The sequence below is a fragment of the Hypanus sabinus genome, chromosome 2 (genome assembly GCF_030144855.1).
Source record: "Hypanus sabinus isolate sHypSab1 chromosome 2, sHypSab1.hap1, whole genome shotgun sequence".
Lineage (NCBI taxonomy): Eukaryota > Metazoa > Chordata > Chondrichthyes > Myliobatiformes > Dasyatidae > Hypanus > Hypanus sabinus.
Window position 1 is genome coordinate 154,998,990 of NC_082707.1, and position 19,820 is coordinate 155,018,809.

The 19,820-nt window shown below is 39.2% G+C and overlaps 1 protein-coding gene across 2 annotated transcripts in view; it reads right to left on the reverse strand.

The window, feature by feature from the left end:
* Nucleotides 1–19,820, reverse strand: part of kiaa0586 (KIAA0586 ortholog) — a 524,067-nt gene that overhangs the window by 75,044 nt on the left and 429,203 nt on the right. For both annotated transcript variants that reach the window (XM_059957145.1, XM_059957155.1), the window contains 2 exons: nucleotides 19,666–19,742; nucleotides 14,455–14,583 (listed from right to left, as the gene is read on the reverse strand). In XM_059957145.1, the coding sequence (XP_059813128.1) occupies nucleotides 14,455–14,583; nucleotides 19,666–19,742 (206 nt within the window). The remainder of the gene's footprint in view (nucleotides 1–14,454; nucleotides 14,584–19,665; nucleotides 19,743–19,820) is intronic.

Consider the following 19,820-nt stretch of genomic DNA (forward strand, 5'->3'; position numbering starts at 1 on the left):
AGTTTATTTTATCATTATCAGATCAGTTTATATACAGCTCATAACATAAATTCCTATTTGCACTGTCAGTGTAATACAGTTTAACCACAGATAAAGCATCTGCATTGTATTAGAACATAGAAGATAACCCAGTACTGCATGAAAACAGGCTCTTCAGTCTATGAACTAGTTAAGCAAACGATACCTAATACCTTTTGTTTACACAGGATCCATATCCCTCCTTTCCTCATATTCATGTGTCTATCTAAGAGCTTTTTAAATGTCACTATTGTATCTGCCTCCACCACCAACCCTGCCACTGTACTGCAGGCACTCATCACCTTCAGTATAAAAAAACAGCCTCCTTTGAACTTCCCCCTTATCACCTTAGATGCATAGCTGTATTACTAGGCAATCCAATTATTAAATGTTTGTTAAATATTGAATTTATTTTATCAATTTGTTAAAATTTGTTTTTAATTGTTGTTGTTTTCCAACAGTTTCTAAATGTGTGATCATTTTATCATAGTTTAAGATTGTTTATAGCTGTTTTCCCTGGTTAATAATAAAAGTATTAAAAGCCCACACCAATACTATGTAGAATAAATTACACTGATCTGATAACATAGTTACTTCTCTGAAGAAAATGCAGCTGCCTACAGTTTGACTGACACTGACAATGGAAACAACTGAAAAAACACTAAAAATTCCAGTCCTGATAATGGGTCTCAGCCTGAAATGTTGACCGTTTACTCCCATCCATAGATGTTGCCTGACCTGCTGAGTTTCTCCAGCACATTGTGTGTATGCTCTAGATTTCCAGCATCTGCAGTACCTCTTGTGACTAAAAATTGATTAACTTTTGTAACTAAGTATTAAATTTGTCATTATTTGATAAAATCACATATCACCTTCAATATCCCAAGAGCAAACATAAAATTTGCCAGAGATATCACTCAATCACGTAAGTTGATTATGTCCTCGCTGTACGACAGAGATAAGTCATGTACTGCTCCCAGTCTACATCATACATTTTAACTTTATTTAGAGACGCAGCATGGAACAGGCCCTTCTGGCCCACCAAGCCATGCTGCCCAGCAACTGATTTAACCCTAGACTAATCACAGGTCAATTTACAATGACCAGTTAACCTACTAAACGGCACACCTTTGGAGTGTGGGAGCAAACTGAAGCACCCGGAAGAAACCCATGTGCACACATGAAGAACGTACAATTTTTCTTACAGAAGACTCTGGAACTGAACTCCGAACTCCAATGTTCCAAGTTGTAGTGGTGTTGCACTAATCACTACGCTTCTAATGTACCACTATAAATAAATGAGGCTTCACATACTTCTTAATATTTTTACAGGACAATTGTCAGAGCAATTGTCAGAGCAATGGATTCAGAGCACAGCAACGATCACACCAGGCCAAAGTATTTAAGTTACAGGTCATTGAGAAATTACTATGGTGCACAAAATGTGCGAACTCAGCATTTAATCATTCTTAATGTGTGCTTGATTGACAAGTTTTATGAAATGGATGAGCTCCAGACAGTTTTGTAAATTATAAGTACACACAAAATATACAGATAAAACAATGTGGTGGTGGAAATATATCAGCAGCTAAAGTCTATCCAAAGAAAACAATTTATTGCAAATCTATTTGAATTGTTTTTTATACTCTAAGATTATAATTTAGATCAACTCCCAATGCACTATATTGGTATTTAGAATTGTAATTCTTCCATAATTTAGTCATTTGGTGCCATTTATATAAATTAACTTTGCTCCTGAATGAAGTACAATTTGCAATGATATAAACTTAACGATATTATGCATTACTAATACAATAAAGTAACTTGGTTTAGGCACTTACTGTTAACAACATACACAATACCATAAACATATGTGTGGCTGACAAGGAAAGGCCACATGATTCATGAAAGAAATCACAAAAAGACCTCCCAGAATTATTAAAGAGTCAAAAGTCTAGCAAGACTGAGGAATTGAAGGTATTAAGTATTTGCCCAAAAAAAAACTCTGAATAGTTAGTGAAGTTGAAAGGTAATGGTTTGACGACTCATGTTCCAGAATTTTTAAAGAGGTGTTCAAAAAGATGCTGAATGCTTCAGTTGTCATCTTCCTAATTCTATATTCTTCGATTGGTTCTGTTTCAGTTGGGGGTAGCAAGAGCAACTCCATAATTTCATCTGTTAATTTCTCATTAGGAGAGAAAACACCAGAGGACATAGGTACAGAATACCTTGAAAAGAATCATAGGATTACTCAGAATTGGCAAGGATTTACAAAATGAAAATTAAGCTTGATTAGTCTACTCAATCTAAGGATGTGATTAGTTGTATAGATAAGGAGGACGAAGAGAATGTGATGTATTTAAAATTTTGGAAATCTTGCACAATTGGATTGGATGGAATTGGGGATAATATATTCTCATGGACTGAGTGTTGCCTATTGAATGAAAAAAGAACAAAGATTGTGAATAAATGGATCCTTCTCAGATGGAAGGCAGAGGCTTGTGGGCATTATAGGTATCAGCACCTGTGTGTCTACCAGCTATTCGTAGTTTGTATCAATGATCACGCTGAAGGGACTATATGTTATATTTCCAAGTGTGCTGATGATACTAAACCAGTTGAGATTGTGAGTACAAAGGAGGGTGTAAAGAGGTTTTGAGGATTATATGAACAAACTGAGTGAATTATGAAGAACAAAGTCGTATGTAATGTGAAAAAAAAACAAACTATATTTTAGATGAGACATTGGGTGGTGCTGATGCTCAAAAACAAACTTAGATGTATTTCAACACAAGTCACTTAAAGCCAACATGTGGATGAAACAAGCAATTAGGATTCATTTTTAGAGTTTAGATACAGGAAGACAGACCTTTTGCTGCACTTGTAGACAATGCAGCTGAAGTACAGTTTTAGTCTCCTTCACTAAGAATGGCAGTTCTTGAAGTGAAAGTTCATGGGATTGATTCCATGGACTGTAGGTACACTGAATGAGGAGAGATTGAGTAGTCTAGACGTGTAGTCATGTTTAGAAAAATGAGAGGAAATCCATTTGAAATATGAAAATTTATACAGGGCTTGACAGCCTGGATATAGGAAAGTGGTCTCCCTTTCCTGCAAGGTCTCTGAAGAAATTGTGGACTGTTTATGTTTGAGATGAGAAACTTGCAGAGTGAGGTAAACACTGTATAGTTCTCACTTCCTTCTATCCAGTCTATCATCACAATGCATTGTTTCAGGAAGGCTAATAGTCTCATCAGGGATGGCTGGATTCCATTTTCTCTGTTCTACCTTCTGGAAGAAGTTCCAGGAGTTTGAAAGCCTGAATGACCAGATTAGGAAGTATTTCTTTCTCCACAACTTTCAGACTTCTGAACTAATCACTTCTTTCACTTCCCCGTCCTGATGGAGCTGCCAGGTTGTTGGATTCTTATTTCTACCTCTCGCCAACATTTTGTCGTATACCTTTTGTCAGCATATCTTTTTGCAGATGCGGTGGTCATGCTTGAATCTGTGCTGGGTCAGGGGTTGGCCCCCGCAGACTGTCTCTGCCATCAGTACTGCCTTTGTCTGCAGCTGACCCAGTGCGGGGAAAGCTGTTTTGCTTTAGTGTGATACTTCAAATCACACTACAATCTTGTATCATTCTGTTATTTTGTGCTCATTGCTCTATTTATGCTATTTATTACTATCCTGTATACTAGTTACTCTGTGAGCTTCATGTGACCAAGAGATTTCATGGTGTACATCTTAATTAACCAGACTGGATTGGAATCTGAATTTCTTTACTTAGAGGGTAGTGAGTTTTTGGAATTCCATAACCCCAACAGCTGCTGAAGTTCAGTGATCGAGTTTGTTCAAAATAGAATCAAAAGATATTTGAATACTAAGAGAATCAAGTGATGTGGGGATGGTGAAAAAGAAAATTATGTTGATGTAGAAGATCAGTCACAACATTGACAGATGGTGGAGCAGACTTGCAGGGCTGGATAGCATCCTGCTGTGTTACATATCTTGTTACATTCTTAAATCTGCCCAACAGTTACGATGACTGGGTATCCATAAGACATAGGAGCCAAAATAAGATATTTGGCTCAACAGATCTGTTCTTCCATTCAATTACGGCTGATTTTCCCTCTCAACCACATTCTCCTGTAACCTTTAATGCCCTTTCTAATCAAAAATCTATCAACCTCCACTTTAAATGACTTGGCAATGAATTCCACAGATTCATCAGATTCTGGCAAAAGGTATTCTTCCTAATCTCTATTCTGAAGGGATTTCCATTTTATTCTGAGGCTGTCGCCCTCCCACTATTGGAAACATCAACTCCATGTCCACTCTATTGAGGCCTTTCAATATTCGGTAGGGTTCAAGTTCAACTTTAACTGTCATTTAAGCATACATGTATACAGCTAAAAGGAACAGCGTTCCTCTGGGACCAAGGTGCAAAACACAGTACAAAGTATCACAGACAGCACACAACACAAATAATTTCAATAACGCATACAGTCACTAAGTAACATTAGCTCAATTCCCTGAATGGCATGGCCTGAAGATTGATGGTGTATGGGATGTTGTCCTGAAGCCACATTTCTGCAAGAAGGATGCAATAATTCCTCATCTCACACAGGGTTAGCTGCAGACGAAAGCATATCAGCTTTCCTCGCACTGGGCTAGCTGCAGACAAAGGCAAGCCATCATGTCTTCCACGGAGTGAACTCTGGACAGCAGCACTGACGGCAGAGACAGACTGCAGGAGCCAGCCCCTGACCCAGCACGGAATCCCGAGTGCCCGCCACACCTACATTCTCTCCTCCCTTGGGTGGCTGTAATAGGTTACTCTACGGCACGAGGGCCTGAGGCCATGCAGCTCACCCACCATTGATCACGCCAATGAACTAGACTTGTATTTTGTACTACCAGTGTCCAAAGATCACAAGAAAAACATTTAAGACACATAGTTGCACCATTTCAATGAGAATTCCCCTCACTTTTCTTAACTCCAGCAACTGCAGGTACAGAGCCATGAAATGCCCCTCATACGTTAAACTCTTTCATTCTCATGATCATTCTGGTAAACCTCCTCTGGACCCTCTCCAATGTCAGCACATCCTTTTTTACATATGGTAAAATTAGTTGTAAAGAGAATATAAAGAGTTCACAAAGTGGGCTAAGATCTAGCAATGTGCAAAAATGTGCAATTCTGTATTTTGGCAGGAAAAATAAAAGCTTATTACCTAAATGGTGAGAGGGTTTGGAGCTCAGAGATGTGGAGGGATTGGAGTGGTCCAGTGCATGATTTGAGAAATAGTTTCTGTGCAGGTATTGCAAGTACTGAGGAGAGCAAAGAGAATTTCATTGTTTATCACTAAGGGAATCAAAGTAGAGAGTTTGTGCTTCAATTACAAAGACAGTGTGGTCTCAGCAATGCTCTGAGTACAGAAATATCCTTGCTAACCATTGAGTACCATCTATCCTAATCACAATACCAGCATTGGATTTGTGTCCTTCTATGCCTTAATTTGTGCTCAGCCAGCAAGCTAAATGTTGTGAAATACCACCCCCTCCCACTACCATTTCTGGCAGTACACTCTAGACTGCAAACATCATCCCAGTGAAAACACTTCCTCAGATTGCCTTTAACCCCCTTACTCCTCAATTTAAACCAATACCTCATCTTTTTAGACATCTTTCTTAAGGAGAAATCTTTTCTACTTTCCTTTGAATCTGTGCCCCTCATAATTTTGTGTACCTCCCATCAGTCCACCCATCAGTCTCTGCTCCATGGAAAGCAGACCCTGCCTAACCAGCCTCTCCTCCTAACTGAACCATTCTATCCCAGGCAACACACTAGTCAATCACTGCTATATCACCTTCATCTCCTTTTTTAAGGATTGATTTTAATGTGTTGGAAGCAGCTCAGAAGAAATAAAATTGACCAACACCTTGAATAGGTACATGGTCTTACGAGCAATATTTACTCAGGCTAAGATGAATAATACTGGAGTTTAGAAGAGTGAAACTGAAATATATGAACATCTGAGCAATCCTGACAAGGTGGACAAGTTCACTCATGTGAAAACACAACTAGGGGTCACTGTTCAAAACTAAGGGTTGTCCATTTAACACAGAAATGTTACATTTTTCCCCCTTAGATAATGGTGAGTCTTTGAACTTCTCTTTCTCAGAAAAGTGGAAGAAAACTGCATATTTTTAAAGTAGTGTATATAAATACAAGGTGAGCTGAGAGGTGCAAGGTTAAGCCATAAGTGACATTGCAGTCAAATGAAGCATCAAACTGATGAATTGATTTACTTACAGGTGCTGAGGTACAGTGAAAAACTAATCCTGCAGACAATCCATACAGATCGATTCATTACAACAGTACACTGAAGTAGTTCAAGGTAAAACAAGAGAGAATGTCAGGAGTAGTGGGATGTTTCATTATGCTGGCTGCTTTACAGAGGCACTGAAAAGTACAGACAGAATCCATGGAGGGGAGGTCGGTTCCCATCATGTGCTGAACTGTTGTCTACAACTCTCTGCAGTTTTTTGTGGTCATGGGCAGAGCAGTTGACATACCAAGCTGTGATGCATCCAGATAGGTGCATTGATAAAAATTGGTGAGGATCAAAGGAGATACATTAAATTTCTGTAGCCTTCTAAGAAAGCAAAAGCACTGGTGACAGGCTATTGGTGATGGTCACTCCTAGTGACTTGAAACACTTAAACTTCTCAGCTTCAGCACCACTGACGTAAACAGAAATATGTGCACCACAACTCCCCACACCTTAAGTCATTGACCAGCTCTTTGTTTTGTTGACATTGAGGGAAAGGTTGCAGTCATCATACTGTATCACTAGGCTTTCTATCTTTTTTCTGTCCTCCTGCTCATCATTGAGATATGGCTCAGTGAGATGTTATCATCTGCAAACATGCAGACGAAGTTAAAGCAGAATATGGTCACACAGTTGTGAATCTACAGGGAGTAGAATGCAGTCTTGTGGGGTAGCAGTGTTGAGAATAACTGTGGCTGTGCTGTTGTCTGTCCTCACTGCTGGTGGTCTGTTGGTCAGGAAGTCAAGGATCCTGTTGCAAAAGGAGGGGTTGAACCCCAGGTTTAGGAGTCGAGTTGAGTTTGGGTGGAGTTATAGTATTAAAGGTGGAGGTGTAGGCAATTAACAGTATTCTAACATTTGTGTCTTTACTGTCCAGATGCTCCAGAAATGAGTGAAGGGTCAGGAAGATGACATTAGCCATAGAACTTTTTCGGTGGTAGGCAAATATTAAATGGTGCATTAGCTTTAAATTGTACTTTTGTACAATATAACTTCCTCTTTCAAACTACTGGGGAAAGAAAAAGAATTCAAGGCCATAATGTGAAAAATTATACTGGAAAGTTACTACCCAACTCCTCATGTAATGTAAACTAGTCTGGGAGATGTAACAAGCAAAGTGAGGACAATTCTCTGGTATAGAAATGGAACCAATTCCCAAACCATTGAGTCAAACTCCCGCTGAGATAATATATTTTAACTTGTGAAATCCAATGCTTTCTTGAAGTCTCAGTAGACATGGTTAGAATTTAACTTGTTTTAATTCTTAATGGGATCCTGGTTCATGTCTGAACAATATTTTCAGTATAATTTCGACTTAATAAATTGTAATTCTGGGGCTATTTTAGAAGTTTAGGACTGGTATCCTAATTTTGTCGGAGGACAATGGTACTTTTGTATTTTGGCCCTGGCTACTGAAACCTGGTTCATCAATGATAAGTCTGAAAATAAATCTAGATCACATGATTAGAAACTCCCATCAGCCTTCCTGTTTTAAGAACCAATTCACAGATATACAAATCCATCACAACAAAAAGATGCTGATGCCCTCCAGCTAACCATGTCAAGGCTGACAAGCTTCTATTCCTAACTTTCCACCATTGGTATTGGTTTATTGTCAATTGCAGTGAGAAGAAAAACTTCGGCAGCATGCCACTCAGAAGGGCAATGCCATATGTAAACATACTGAGGTAGTAAAAAGATTGAGAATGCAAAATATGGTGTTGCAGCTACAGAGAAGATGTGGAGCAGGGCAACAAGTAACGTGCAAGGACTGTGACAAGGTTGTCACAGTCGAATGTTGAAAGACATGGACAGAGTGGATGTGGCAAAGTTGTTTCCCGTGGTGGGGGAGTCTAGTATGAGAGGACATGACTTGAGGATTGCAGGGCGCCCATTCAGAATGGAGAAGTGAAAAATTTTTTTAGCCAGAGAGTGGTGAATCTGTGGAATTTGTTGTGACGGGCGGCAGTGGAGGCTGGGTCATTGGGTGTATTTAAGGCAGAGATTGATAGGTATCTGAGTAGTCAGGGCATCAAAGGTTATGGTGAGAAGGCGGGGGAATGGGACTAAAGGGGAGATTGGATCAGCTCATGTTGAAATGGCGGAGCAGACTCAATGGGCTGAATGGCCAACTTCTGCTCCTTTGTCTTATGGTCTTATGGTCTAAGGTAGATTGGGATTTCAAGAATTAATCTTTAGTGTATGAGATGTCCATTCAAGAGTTTAACATCAGTGGGATGAAAGCTGTTCTTGAGTCTGGTGATACGTGCCCTGTTCTTCTGTTTGTTAGACACACACAAAAGAGAAGAATGGTATTCCATATGTTGGAAGATCAGAATGGTAATCCACGTGTGGAGCCAAAATAGACAAGGGAGATTTAAAATTTTTTGCATCTGGATTTACTCAGAACAGTCTTTAAAAGTGAGGCCAAGTGGCACCAACTTCATGAACTCTATACAGATTACAAAGGAGAAGTTTTGCCACCCTGAGGCAAAACAAGGTGGATGAATTCCCAGGGCTTATGGGAAACAAGTGTAAATATTGCCGGGGGCCTAGCAGAGAAATTTAAAACATCCTTAGGGACAGGAGAGGTACCAAAAGATTGGAAAATAGCCAATGTTGTTCCGCTGTTTAAGAAAGGCTCTAAACATAACCAGGAAATTATAGGCCACTGAGTCTGATATCAGTAGTGGGAAAGTTATTGGAACATATTCTAAGGGACCAGGTATATACTGTAAGTATTTGGATAGGCATGGACTGATTAAAGATGGCTTCATGCATGGTAGGTCATGTCCAACCAATCTCATAGAGTTTTTTAAGGAAGTTACCAGGAAAATAAATGAAGGCAAGGCAGTGGATGTTGTTGACATGGACTTTAGTAAGGCATCTGACAAGGTCCCTTTGGGAGGTTAGTCAAGAATGTTCAGTCACTCGGCATTCAAGATGAGGTAGTAAACTGTAGTAGACATGGCTTTGTGGGAGCAGCCAGTGAGTGGTAGTAGATGGTTGCCTCTCTGACTGGAGGCCTGTGACTAGTGGTGTGCTGGAGGGATTGGTGCTGGGTCCGTTGTTGTTTGTCACCTTTATCAATGATCTGGATAATAACGTGGTTAACTGAATCAGCAAATTTGTGGATGACACCAAGACTGGGGTGTAGTGGTCAGTAAGGAAGGCTATCATGGCTTGCAGAGAGATCTGGATCAGCTGGAAAAATGAGCTGAAAAATGGCGGGTGGAACTTAATACAGACAAAGTGTGAGGTCTTGCACTTTGGTAAGACCAACCAATGTAGTTCTTACACAGTGAATGGTAGGGCACCGAGGAGTGGGAAAGAACAAAGGGATCTGGGAATACAGGTCCATAATCCGTTGGAAGTGGTATCACAGGTGGATAGGGTCATAAAAAAAGGCTTTTGGCACATTGCCTTCATAAATCAAAGTACTGAGTACAGGAGTTGGGATGTTATGTTGAAGTTGTACAAGACATTGGTGAGGACTAATTTGGAGTACTATGTGCAGTTTTGGTTACCTACCTACAGGAAAGATGTAAATAAGGTTGCAAGAGTTAAGAGAAAATTTACAAGAATGTTGCCGGGTCTGGGGTAGCTGAGATTGAATAGGATAGGACTTTATTCCTTGGAATGTAGAGGATTGAGAGGAGATTTTATAGGGTAAATGCATGCAGGCTTTTCCTGCTGAGGTTGGGTGGGATTACAACCAAACATCATAGGTTAAGGGTGAAACGTAAAAAGTTTGAAGGGAATATGAGGGGAAACTTCTTCACTCAGAGGGTCATGAGTGTGGAATGAGATGCCAGCACATGTGGTACATGTGACATTAAATTTGATGTTTAAGTGAAGTTTAGATAAGTACATAGATAACAGGGGTATGGAGGGCTCCCGTCCTGGTGCAGGTCAATGGGAGTAGGTAGTTTAACTGGTTTTTGCATGGACTAGATGGGCTGAATGGCCTGTTTCTGTGCTGTACTTTTCTATGACTCTAAGATACATAGTGGATTCTGGTTGGAACACATCGGGACCATTATATTTTGGCGCAATTAAGCTGCTGCCTCAATTAAACAAAGTTTCATAGAAATAGTTAAAAAAATATTAAAAATGATAAACTTCTGATTAACTGAGTAACAAATTATGTATTTAAATTAAATACAGGACATATTAGAACACTACCTATACCTCTGCAGTACTATAAAATAGTATGCTATTTCCTAACAGTTATCCATGGAGGAATTTGTCCACTCTATGCTGTCATATTTGGTGTATCCAGGGAGGGGTATCACCTCTGGTGAAGGGCCTCGTCTGGGCCAGCTCACTCACTTTTGGGTTCTTCCCTTCCCCAAGATAATCGGCTCTCGCCTGTGGCTCCAAGTAGCTGTTTGCATGCAATGGCGGCCACATCCCGGTACGCTGTTTCAACAGGTGGGCTAAACCAGGTGAGGATATCTGGTGGGCCTTTTCCCCCCAGTGATATAGGGACAGCATGTGAAGTCAGTTCTGGTGGACTGGGTGTATGAGATCCACCTGCCAAGAAGGCAGTTCTGCAACACTCCATGGAGAGCAAATAATAAAGGATAAAAAAAAATCACGGTCATCACTGCAACCAGGAAGACCCCAGTTGTGATGACTACTCATATCACTGAACCTGGACTTCTGAGTTTGAGACAGTGGAACTACCCCAGTGCAACAGCTTTTCCACTGTAAAAACCCTCCCGCACAGGTTTCCTGTCATCAGTGGATATGACAGACAACCACCAACTGAGTCAGCACAGACACCGTGCCAATAATGGACTCCCTTCATACAGTGCTTTTGATGACTGCATCCTCCAAATCTTCATCTTCATTGTAACATTCAAGATGATTGTTGATACCTTCAAATTCTTCATAACTTGATGAAGTATTGAAATTGTTTCACTTTCACTCACAGTCATTTCTAGCATTCTTTAAGCCTGAATGCTTAAAACCACAGTGAGCAGAACAGTTATAAATTGTGTTACTGCTTATTTCTCGCCAACTATCTCTAACACCTGTGTATTGCTTGTCTTATCTCCTGCAACTGGTCGCCGCACTCTTTATGAGAAAATCTACTTACACAGTACTACTCTAGGTGCTAGTGGTCTATCAGAAGCTCTAGGTATCGAAAGGAGGCAGCGAATAGAAAACCCATACTTCGGAAGGTGAGTGTTATTTATAAAAAGATATAAACAAAGTAGGCACAATTCAAAATTTCAACATTCTGCTTAGGTTCCAAATGTCAGATATCAACAAAAACCAATTTCCTTTTTAATTAGAACTCGTGTGATTCCTTATTTAAAAGTTTACAGACTAACAGTTGCCTTTTTATTTATCTCTAGTTGGTTAGGAAATTTACTGAATTCTTATTATTTTTTAGTATTATGGTTAACCTCAGTTTCAGTTTCAGGTCAGTATGTCTACAAATTCAAATTCAAAAACATACATGTACAGCTTAACAAATTTTCCAATATCACAACTTTTAAACAAAATTAACATCATTCAGTCACTTATCAGTCTTCACAAAAATAATCAGTTTTTCCTGAAAATCAAATTCAGATCCTTCGAATGAGAAGTAAACGTATACATCCAACTGAATTAAATCCTCTACATCTTGAAGTATTTCGTTACCGCACTGGTTTTTCAATCTTAGGTGGCTCACCATCGTGTTTCTTGCTTCATTGGATGAAATGGTGGGTATCCACAGAAAACTGATTCACAATACTGTTAAGATCCCAGCCCCCTCCTTTGTGAGAATCGCAAGAGCACCCGTCGAAAGGGTGCTTACATCAGTAGACCCAGTCGGAGAGAGAGAGAGAGACGTGCCAAATTGCAGGTACCACCAGGGATACAGAATAAAGACAACAGCGACTATTGTCTCATGGAGACCACGTGAAAAGCCCTCGGGCAAGGTGGGCTGGTTGAGAGAGAGATTGCTTCATCCCAACCTGATTGACACCTGCGACCCCGTGAGGAAGTATAAAGGAGAGTCTCAGGTGGACAGCCCCTTAGACGCACCAAGAAGACACGAGAGAGTGATCCCGCAGCAGCGGGAAGCCATTCTGAAGGAAGCCACGTGCGTTAGATTCCGGGATTGGAATCTGTGGCTGGAATCACAGAAAGCCGCTTTAACTAACATCGGGGAGAGGAAACCAACGCTCCCCCGATTTCACGGAAGATTCATCGAGACTTGGCAAGTTCTTTCTCTTCTCCCCCCAATCTCTCTCTCTCTCGGTCGCCCCACGTGAAACCCAGCGATTTTCAAAGGGCTGAGGCCGACAGCCTTCTGAGTGACTTTTATATTTCCAACGGACAATCTATTAACCCCTAGACATCAGCAGAGCTCACTTAATAATGATGATTATTAATATACCTGCGCTTTAGATTGAGTGTTGACAATGTGCCCTATCTGAATGTATGTATTAACCCTACTTTTGTGTCCCTTTACGAATAAAACGTTTGAAAATAGTGACAACAGACTTCAACAGACCTCTCTATCTTTGCTGGTAAGTTATCCAGTTACGGGATTCGTAACAATACATACTCAAAAAAAACTTGACCAAAACCCCTGGTACAATTTAACAGAACTAATTCCCACTTGCATGGACAATCATGGACTTGCATGATCTTGGACATTACTCTCTGACGATACCGTCTTGCTATTGATGGTGCTTGTTATAGCCATAGCTTCATAAATCTTTTATTGATATCATCTCTCCACCAGGGGTTTCATGCTGAGGAATTCCACTAAGAAGGGAGAGATACCAACTACTAATTCCACTTTTAACAGTTTATAATTTTAGCACGGATATATTTTCTCACGGATGCTGCCTGACCTGCTGAGTTCTTCCAGCATTGTGTACATATATTTTTAGCTAGTTTCTATAGATTGCTGCATTTCAGTCACTTGTCCATGCCTCATAAGACACGCCCATTCTCGCATATCTATTTTTTTCCCAGTTCCTTTATTAAAAACACTGGTAAACCTCATTTTTATCCCTCCACTGTTGGGGCTTGCTAACATTACATCATTACATTACACACACACACACACACACACACACATATATATCCATTCAAAAATAGCACCAAACCCTGTCATGAATATATTCATTGACTGGGTCTTGATTCTCTCTAGGAAAAGGTATTTCCAAGGTTCAGTAACATCAGCATCAGGGTGAAGAATTCTCAGTCCTGTATGGTACCACTTATTTTGAGATACCCTAGTTAGGTGAAGCATCAACCCTGAATCTATTCTGCCAAGCCTCATATAAATATTCTGTGTTTTAGTTAGATCATTTCTCATTCTATTAAATACTAGAGATAATTAAATTGGTATGCCTAAAATCTCCTTATAAGACAAACTTCCCATCGCAGAAATGAATGTATTACATAAATATTTTTACTGAGGTTCGGAGAGCTCACTACTGTCTCAAAGTACAATGGAGAAGTTGCTGAACATCAATATTTTTAAAGAACAGTAAAAAACATGCTTGATAAGTAAGGGATCGAATGTTACTATAGACTGGTGGCAATGCAGTGTTGATGTTTCAGTTCAATCAGTCACAAACATTATTAAATGATGGAGGACATTTAATCTGTATGTAATCAGACTTTCTATCTTCTAGCAACAATGCAAACTTCTGGGAAGGGAAAAGCTTAGGGTTAAAATGTAAAAAAAAATCTCAAAATTTAAATTTGGAAGCAATGAAATCGTTGAGTTTCTGCAACTTTCTGCCTACAATAATGCAGTCAATTCTTTAATCAATGAGTCAAATTCCTACTGGCACCAGACTTTGACCTCCAGATAGACATAACTACCAGAGTTTTTTTCATCCACCAACCCCTGCCCCTGATGACTTTCTCAGAAAAATTTAAATAAGTTTATAAAATATGGCTTTCTTTTCTGGAGGCAATATTATGGATTCCTAACGGCCCTTCTCTTTCTCAGTAATCATCAGAATCCTTGAAGCATTTTTCCATGTAGCATCCAGACTCTACTTTGGTGCAGTACGTAGTTAATGGAGAATCCATACAAAGCAACAAACCTATTACAAAGTACACTACATTTTACCTCAGGATGATGTACTTGTGGAGGATATGTACACTGGCTAACTTTGGGTAACATTATGCCAAGTGAGTACTTGTGTAGTCCTTTGCGTATCTTTGAGATAACTTGTCCCTCACTGGGAGGATCTTCATCCTGAGTAAACCAAAATAGTTAAATGTAAGAGAGAAATGCAAATAAACTGTTAGCATTTTTATAACTCCTATAACATCCTTAATAACATCTTGTTTCATGCTTAAACTATATTTTCAAGATAATTTGCAGTTAACAAATTGTAATTCTGGGTTTCTGTACAAAGCACTAGATTGAGCACCCTCATTTTGTTGGCATAAAGTAACAAGTTATTTTGATATTTTTGGTCTTAGCTGTGAGGCCTAGTTCACCATGATAAAACTAAACATAAATGTAAGACATATGATTCAAAAATCCTGACAGTTATTCCATGTTTAACAACCAATTCACAGAATTACAGGTTGCACGTACCAAAAAAATCTAGTGCCCTCTAGCCCAGGGTGGAGATGCTCTTCAATTTCTATTTCTTCACTTCTGACTTTATCACCTCTTCCATCTTTTTCTCCCTTGAATGAACGCTGCTTCTTTTTTCCTCCAGGAACAAAGAAAAAATCTTCCCAGTTCTTTTCTCCTCAGTTGCAGGTGCTGCAACTCTGAAATGACATAGAGAATGCAGGAAAATAACTCAACAGATCAGGCCATCTGTGGAAAGTGAAACAATTAATTTTTCCGTTGAAGACCCTTCATCAGAACTCTGGTCAGTTCTGATGACATGTCTTCAATCTAAAACATTAACTGTTTCTGTTCCCACAAAAACTGCCTGGTTTGCTGAGCTATTTTTCTGCAGTTTCTATTTTTATCCCTGAAGCTATCCTATCAAGCCCTGTAAGAATTTACTAATTTCAAATGGATTACCCCCTTGTCTTCCCCTTGTCTTAATATAAACCCAATCTTGTCAAAGCCTCCTCAAAGGATAAGATCCCAGCCCAAGAATCAATTGGTAAATCTTTATTACATTCCCTCTATCACGTGTATATCCTTCCTTAAGAATGGAGACCAGACGTACAAAATATTCCAGGTACGGTCTCCCCAGCATTTTATATAATTTTACTAATATGGATTTATTTTTGTACTCAAATATTTATTGCAATAAAGACTAACATATAGTTTGCCCTTTTAATTGCATACCATACCTGCAAATTTTATCATTAAATATTTTAGCATAAGAACACCAAGACACTTCTTTTGTCCATTACAGATAACTTTACATTTCCCCCACATTGTTTTCATTTCCCATACCCTAGGCCATTCACTTGACTTGTTGTTTGCAATCACCACAAACCCAACCTCTATCAGGTTTACATCAGGTAAAACTGGATAGAGTATATTATCTTTGAACTCTTCAGCTAGATCATTGATGTTGATTATGAATAGTTGCAGCACTCACTTATTACAGTCTCAAAAGCCAATTATGATACTTTTGTTCCCACTCTCTATTTTCTGTTGTTAAATCAAATCAGTATATCACCCCAAAGGCCATATAGTCTCATTTTCTTTAATAATCACCTGTATGACACCTTATCAAAGGCTTTCAGTCAGTTCACGTACACCACATCCACTGCCAGTAACAACCTCAAGAACTCTCTGTATGAATTGCAAAACAAGAATTTCTCCCATAAAAGCATGTTAATACTGCCCAATCTTAATGCTATTGTGCTCCTTAATAGCATTTTCTCTATTCCTGAGGCAAACTGGTCTGTAGTTCTCCATTTTCTTCTTCCCTCCTTTCTTAAATAATGGGATGTCATTTGCTGCCTCTTAATCTGTAAGAACCACTCTAGAATCTACGGAACTTTGACACTATGGCCATCCGCATCAAAAACCTTAGGATGCAAGAGATCAGATTGTCGGAATTTATCACCTTTTTTTTGCCTCATTGTTTCTTTCTGACGCCTGATCTCTTTCCTAATTGTCTCTTGCACACTGTTTCATTCTGCAGGTATGTCCTGATTCACAATACTAAGGTACAAGAATTTATTCATTTGGCTTCACAACTATTGCTTCGAACTATTGCCAGTCTGCATTAAAAACAGAATATTTACATCTGAATCTTTGATATACAGCTGAATCATTGTCAAGTATCACATGATTAGCACGTATTGGCCCATAGAGATTATGCAAATCCATCCAAAAAGTACCCAAGATTTTTGAATTTGGTAAATTTACCCAGTGATGGTCTTAATGATACAAATTGAAGGTTCAGACCTCACCCTGTGAGTAGTGTTAATTATTGATAGTGTAGGCATAAAGCCAATTACAACTGTTTAGAACAACAATGTGCAAAACAAAGGGAAAGGGTCCAGCATTTCCTGTACTGGGTTGCTTCCTGCATCCATTCCCATGCTCTGCCATCAGTTGGCATGGATCTACAGGGCAGACATTTCTGGATGACGGTATCCTAAAGGCTGAAGGCTTAAGTGACATAATCTGAGTTTTAAAAAAAATCCTACTCATGAAATTGCCAAGGAAGCAAAAAAGCAACTGCTACAAATTTCAGAGAACAAAATAACCTAAAAACACCAAACATCTTTGAATAATCAGAAATACTACATTAACAAATAGGTTTTTAAAACATTACTTGCCTCCTTATCCTTCCTCCGTACAGCTATAAAACCTCCTCTGAAATGAAAGGGCTTCTACCTTGTTCTAACTTGATGTGGGATCCGTACACACATTTTCTTGCGGAATTCTGTGGCTGAATCATTTTATTCTTTACTTGCATACATATAAAAAAATGCCCTGAACTTGCCTGTATATTTAGGGTCAATGTTCATTGTGATCCTGATTCTTATCCAATATTCCTGTGCCATGTAGCTGAAGCTACAGAGCTGAATAGCCTGACATCATTCACCATGATAGCTCATGACATTGTGGAAGAGGGTTACTGTAACACTATTACAGTGATATTGATCCCGGTTCAATTCCGTCGCTGTCTGTAAGAAGTTTATACGTTCTCTGCCTGACCCAAAGCGTTTCCTTCAGGTGCTATGGATCCTCCCACATACCAAAGGATGTTAATTGGTCACTGTGGTTGTAATGGGGGTCACAGGCTCATTGGGCTGGAAGGGCCTGTTACTATGCTGTATCCCCAAGTAAAATTAACAATAAAAATCAACAACCAAGAAGCTTTGACCACTTATTGTTTGGTCTATCATAAAAGAGAGAAGGGGGGGGAGAGAGAGAGAGAAGGAGAGAGAGGGAGAGGAGAGAGGGAGAGAAGGAGAGGGAGAGAAGGAGAGAAGGAGAGGGAGGAAGAGGAGAGGGAGAGAGAGAAGAAGAGGGAGAGAGAGAAGGAGAGGGAGAGAGAGGAGAGAGAGAAGGAGAGGGGGCAGAGAGAGAGAGGAGAGAGAGGGAGTGAAGGAGAGAGAGGGGGGAAGAGAGAGAGAAAAAGAAAGAAATGGGGAGAAAAGGGAGAAAACCTGTAATGCAAATTAATTTGGTCGGAATTCCAACTTTCCTGCTCCCTGCAAAAATTTTAATAAATAAACCTACCTTGCATCCTTCCCCACTGCCCCCGCCCCCCAGCATCACTCATATTCATCCTGTTGTTCCTGAGCTTCTGGCTGCTGAAATATCGGCAGACTGGCCTGTGAGCCTTGACTAACATATTCAATAGTGGGTAGCTGGGATGGAGGAGGACGTGTCTAATGGAGGGATGGGATGGATAAATTTCAAGAGATGACACATAGAAGAAAAATAAAATGGTAAAAACAATTGTTCATTTTAACAATATATGTCTGGATTTTAGAAATAAATGAGTAAGTGCAGGAACTACTTCATAGGGGAGCATTTCCTTCCAGTATATTCACTTCCATTTGATTTTGCTGTACCTGCAGTCATTTGCATTTGGATGTTTAGCTTTCTTATGTTCCATTCACCAAGTTAAATGAAGAAAGAACCATGGGAAGATATCAAAATGTGATAAGAGAACTCATAACACCACCTGCTGTATATATCAAGAATTACATTTAAAATTAAATAAACTTGCAGGTTTTGTGCTATTCTAAATCAGCATATCAATGTTTTAAGTGTGTCTAGCTACAATTGTTTGCAGTGATCATTGAGCACCATGTGGTAACATGTTCTCTGTCTTGTGCCTTCACCACATCAGCGGCATTTAGGACTTACAGAACAATGAGGAAGGTTGAATATGGGGATTGGAGCCTTGTGGAGATCACCGATACCTACCTCCATTTTAACTTCTCCAAATTCCAATTTAATAGAACATTAGGTGAGATTTATTCAGTGCATATAAAACTCACTTTGGACTTTGTCCATGTATTGCCACTAGCAATCCTTCACATCTATTACATTTAATGTAAAGTTGTCTATTTTCATGACATTTTATATTAAGAATATGAATGCAATCAAAAACAGTTAATGACAGTAATGCATCAATTTACATTTTCTGACTACTTGTCTGTGAGGGTAATGTAAGAATCAAATGTTGTTGATAATTCACATTCTTTGGGATAATTTGGCAATTTATTGATTATGATCTCATTCATCGATGACATTAAAAAACCAAGGTCCTAACTTCTGGCATGTAATCACACTTCAAAAACAGAGTTTTGTCTAGAACAGAGAGTTCACCATTTGTCTATTCATTTAAAAGACACAGCCTGGTATATAAGTAATTTTCAATATTCAGTCGGAATAGAAATAAAGAATGTCTAGCACTCAAGCTCGATGACACTTAGGGTTGATAATGGAAAGGGATAATATTTCAGATCTTATTTTACTCCTCTCTGTTTCTCTTACCAATTCTGTGTCCTGTTCTCTTTCTGAATACATTAATTTTAAGATGGGGGTACCTTAGCTGCTCTTCAGCCTGCAACACTTCAGCCAAATTGCCATTATTTAACCATAATTAATACAGTGAATGCTCACAGGCATTTATTTATAGAGCCTGTTCCTGTCCACTGTTGACATTGATACTTCCATTTCTAGTGGGGGTCATTAGGTAGCAATTAGTATCTGAAACACTGGCTGATTTCCTCTTTTTTAATACAAAGGCATTGAAACAGAATGCAGAGGGAAAACACAAAGGAAATAAAATTAAAAAAATGGTAAGGATAGCAGTGAATTTTAATGCAAAGAATTTGCCAGACAAATTGCAAAAAAACCCAGTTTTTGCAAACTTACCATTTCTTGAGCATCCAGGAGTGTACTAGACAGACTATCACTGAAGTTTGGAAGAAATATACCTCCTTCTGCTAAGGCTGAAAAAATGATGACAATTACACACCAGAACAGAGAAAATTCAGAATCACACAGGCATGAGAATTACTCATACTGAA